Source organism: Zingiber officinale, chromosome 1A (assembly GCF_018446385.1).
Source record: "Zingiber officinale cultivar Zhangliang chromosome 1A, Zo_v1.1, whole genome shotgun sequence".
Taxonomy (NCBI): Eukaryota; Viridiplantae; Streptophyta; class Magnoliopsida; order Zingiberales; family Zingiberaceae; genus Zingiber; species Zingiber officinale.
This window is the reverse complement of record NC_055987.1, coordinates 21,659,327-21,663,697: the sequence shown is the minus strand read 5'-3', so window position 1 is coordinate 21,663,697 and position 4,371 is coordinate 21,659,327. Positions and strand designations below refer to the sequence as shown.

General features: G+C 41.2%; 1 protein-coding gene across 1 annotated transcript; it reads left to right on the top strand.

The window, feature by feature from the left end:
- Positions 1 to 2,291: 2,291 nt before the first annotated feature.
- LOC121996852 (uncharacterized protein ycf23-like) lies at positions 2,292 to 3,108 on the top strand. The gene is made up of 5 exons (XM_042550994.1): positions 2,292 to 2,360; positions 2,440 to 2,499; positions 2,591 to 2,680; positions 2,758 to 2,865; positions 2,941 to 3,108. Exons 1-5 carry the CDS (start codon positions 2,292 to 2,294, stop codon positions 3,106 to 3,108), a joined length of 495 nt encoding a protein of 164 aa, XP_042406928.1.
- The last annotated feature ends 1,263 nt before the right edge of the window (positions 3,109 to 4,371 follow it).

The window sequence follows — 4,371 nt, the reverse complement described above, 5'->3', positions numbered from 1 at the left end:
GTCGTTCTTTGTTTTACAACGCTTTTAGTGAAAAGCGTTGTCTATGGTATTTACTTTTTACTAAAGACAACGGTTTTTAATGAAGTGTTGTCTTTAGTGTTGTTGTTTATGGTCAAAGACATTTTTAAAAACGCTTTTAAAGTGTTGTGTATGTTCCTAAACTCACTTAAAATAAATGCACCTTTTGCTCTCTCTTCAACGCCTCCCACCGCTCACGCTTCCTCTCGAGTTCCTCCTTCCACTCCACCTCCACGAGTGCCTTCTCCTCTTTCCACGAGCGCCTTCTCCTTCCTCACCGCCGCCTTCTCCTCTTCTTGCCTCCTCTCCCTAACCTCGTAATCCCAACTAATCTCCTCTCATCCACACGCTGCCCACTCCTCCAACCAACCCTCTCCCTTCTTCGCCTCCCCTCCTCTCCTCTTCTCCTTCTCCGCCACTTCTCCTTCTCTGCCATTACCATCACCTCCTCCGCTACCGCTTCTCCCTCCGGGCCTTCCCATCCCTTCTCTCTTGCCTCTCAACCTCTGCCCATCGCTATCCTCACCTTTCTACCTCTACCTCCGGTCCTCGGCGTCTGCTCCGTGCCACCTTCACTCCCATCATCCTCTCCATCCTCCGCCTACTACTAGTCTTTTTTCTATCCGCTCCATCCTCCCTCTACTACCCCGGTCTCTCTTTTCCTCGCAGCGGCCTTCTCCCAAACCCATCCCTTTTCCTCAAAGATCCGCCGCGCTCTCAAGCTTCAAGCCCTAAGGTTTAACACCCCGGTTCGTCTCTCCTTGCCTTCGTACTTGGTCGCTCTCCCCTCGGCGTACTCTTTCACTCCTCGTTGCTCTTTTGGCTTCTCCACTAGTGCCCACCTCGCACCCGGTTTTGCCGTCGCTTCTACGTCCGTCATCTCTCCCGTCGACTGCCCACCCATCCGCCCAGCCTCCTTCTCTGCGTCCCCGCTTCCTATTCTCTTCCTTTCCCCTTACCTTCTCCTGCTACCCACTCTCACCATCTTTACCTCTCCTTTCTCCTTGCGGAAGTGGTTCCTTTGCTCCGAGTTCGTTCGATGCCGTGTCGTCTGGTAGTACTACTTCTGTTTTGTGAATGATGATGTTTTAATTTGTGACAACCATCCATCTGGATTATTGGTGTTATCTGATCGTTAACTTGACGTCGCTCTCTGTGTTTAACCTTGTTGTAATTGATTTTTTATTAGGATATGTTAGTGGTTGGTGTTCCAGACTGCTTGCTCGACTAAGGTTACTCGTCGCTTTGGAATTGCTATGGCCACTTGGGTAGAGAAGGTCGGGGCTCAAGGGGCCTCTGTTGTTTTACACAGTTGCTAAGATCATGAATCGTTAGTGCGGCGGCTGGTTAATAATTTACTGGTTAACCAACTAAGCTCTGTATAAGATTTAACTGTACCTGGGCTATTCAAATAAACTATCTCAATATCGACGAATATTAGCGTTAGAAGAAAGGAACAAAGCTTAAATGCTGTTTAGCAGCAGTTTAGTAATTTAGAGATTGATCATATGGAAACTAATCCAATTCAGAAATGTTCATATATACAAAAAAAGAGTAAAGTAATTAAGCAGTCGCCGGAACTTTCTTGGGTATCAAAGAAAAGGCTGGAGGTTAAATATATTTGCATTAACAAAAAAAAACACTTTTCTTTGTCAATTTGTGTTGAATTTAGGCCATTAAACGAAAGTATTTTCTTCAACTATATATGATATACAAATTAAAAGTTGATATTACTTATTCCAAACAGTCTGGTAGTATGGTTTCATGGTAAATTACTTCTCCTTTGAAAGTATGATGATGTTTTGTGAATGATGATGTTTTGGAAAAATTGTCACTTAGGTGAAAGGATGTTTTCTGGATTAATATGCAAGTACAAAGCACTGTATTATATGTTATTCTGTAAAGTTCTGTCAATGTAAATTATCTAGTTTCTTTATCTAGCTTTTGTTCCACTATTGGGTTTGTTTTTCTAATAATTACTCGTGCAGCAAAATACTGAGCAAGAAGCTGTAGATCTTATAATCAGGTAAAGTAGAAAAAGTTAACTACTTCATTATGCTTTCATCTTAGTATTTGTATATTTGATTTGTCTTCTTTGAACCAGCTTCAAGTCAAAAAGCCAGATCCTCTAGATAGCTGTTAAAAATAAGGTATTATTTGGTTTGTCAGTGATCTTAATATTTGGTAATATTTGGTCTTTGATGCTCACGACAGAGTTCCAACGCTGCATGATTACCTTGTTCAAGCAGATTGCTCACGGCAGATTCTTCGCCATGCAGATTTGTGTTTCCTCTATGGACCCTTTGGCATTTCCTTCTGCAGTGGAAGCAGGTGCCCAAATGGTTAGGATGCGATGAACTTGACTGGTTTCGATCGGATTGTCTGTCATACCAAACATTAAAATCCTTGTGCTAAATGCAGGTGGAAATTGGAAATTATGATTCTTTCTACGAGATGGGAATTCAGTTTTCCCCTGAACAGGTATATGAATCATGATCGTACTTTTCCTTGCAGTTCCTCGAGTATTTTCAGCTATTTCTATCTCGTCACTATTCTGTGGTGCCATTGTCAGATTCTAAAGCTCACTAGAGAAACTAGAAGGATTCTTCCATCCATTACACTGTCTGTAACCGTGCCACACATGCTTAGTCTCCCTGATCAGGTAGCTCATTTATTTCCTCGTAAACTGAGATTTGTCACTAACACAATCTCTCGTTGTTTTTTGTTCAATTTAAAAAGGTGAAGCTAGCAGAGTTGCTGGAACAGGAAGGTGCTGATATAATCCAAACTGAAGGAGGGAAATACTCAAGTCCATCAAAACCTGGTGTCCTTGGTTTGATCGAGAAGGTAACAACAGTACGAATAAGAAATCTTAGCACACTTGTGATGAAAAATGTGATATTTTTCCTCTTTAAAATGTAGGCCACACCAACGCTAGCAGCTGCATACTCCATTTCCCGAGCAGTTCAGATTCCAGTTATGTGCTCATCTGGATTAAGCGCTGTCACTGCACCTATGGCTTTAACAGCAGGAGCAGCTGGTGTGGTATGCGTTCTTTTGCTTTCTAATCTAATCATTATCTGCTACTAGTGAAAGAAATATAGACTCTTTCAGATTCTCTTGTGTTCTTGATTATCTGCTACTACTTCATTGTCAGAAGTAGTTGAACACTAACACTTGGACGCCAACATTTTTGAGTTGGCGCCTAGATTTGACCATCTAACAGACACGGCTAAAGGATCAACTTCTATGAACACCCTTAATAACTTATACAAATATTTGTGAACAATTAGGTTGGTGGCTATCATTTATCCTCCCTTTTTGTTGTTTTTTTCCATGTACCCAATGCAGCTTTCATTTCAAAGGTTCCAAGCTGATGAACAAGGATGGGTGGACACAATCAAGTCAGTGCGATTTGGAGGAGTTGTCAGGATTAGTACCATGGATTGGCTTGGGCAATCTCAATATTTGCGTCAAACTGTCTTCTGGCCTTCCCTATCATCTGCAGATCGAGGTATACTATGCACCGTGAATTTTCCTTACTTGAGCTAGTAGGATTCTAATGTATTTTATTTCAAGACCAGAGCAAGTGTTCGTGCATCTAGTTTTATAACAATGCACTTGATTGATCTAAAAGCTTAAAACAAGTCATCTTCTCCAAGCATGCCTGGTCAACATGCTAGTCACCCATCGAGTCATTTCCTCGATGCACGGATGAATACGAAATCCATCCTCTACTCCATTCTTTCTTGCCCCTCACGAACAACCGCAAAGGTAGAGAGTCAACATCAAGTATTATGTTGCCTACAACCGGGGCTAAAATCCAATAAAGATAGAACATCAAGTAGCATTTTGTAACTTATTCCTCTTAGGTTATATGCTTGGTTAATATATATGCTTAGAACTTGTAAAGACAGTCAAACATTAATATGCTTTAATATATCCATCTAAGACCTCCTTTCTACTGCTTTGTTCCTTTCGCTGATCTTGATCTTTTGTCTACTCTAACCGGCTTCTAGCTACCCCTTTTGGTTTCTCTTCTTTGAATCTTTATGGACGATCGAGCGTAATATTCGTGCTTGGCAGTGTAGATCGAACTGCATATGCGAAAGGCATCAGAATCAAGGAAGGGAGCAGAGGGTTTCCCAAAGTTCCTTTGATTTCTCCAATTCTCCTCATGGCAGGTTTATCAATCTGCCCCTTTCTCTTCTACTTGTTCCGTAATTTCTGTGTAAAAGGTTTAATGAATTATTTCCAATTTTTTAAGATTTAAATTTTATGTTGTATATATATCACAATATCACACGAGGCTTAATGATCACAATTTTTTTTTAAAGCAACGGATAGGGAGAT

Excerpts from the sequence above, each read along its gene's own strand:
- LOC121996852 (XM_042550994.1), top strand. The coding sequence starts at position 2,292 with ATGCAGATTTGTGTTTCCTCTATGGACCCTTTGGCATTTCCTTCTGCA. Across the intron at positions 2,500-2,590 it reads TTCAGTTTTCCCCTGAACAG|ATTCTAAAGCTCACTAGAGA; the intron begins GTATATGAATCA and ends TGCCATTGTCAG. Across the intron at positions 2,866-2,940 it reads TCCTTGGTTTGATCGAGAAG|GCCACACCAACGCTAGCAGC; the intron begins GTAACAACAGTA and ends TTTAAAATGTAG.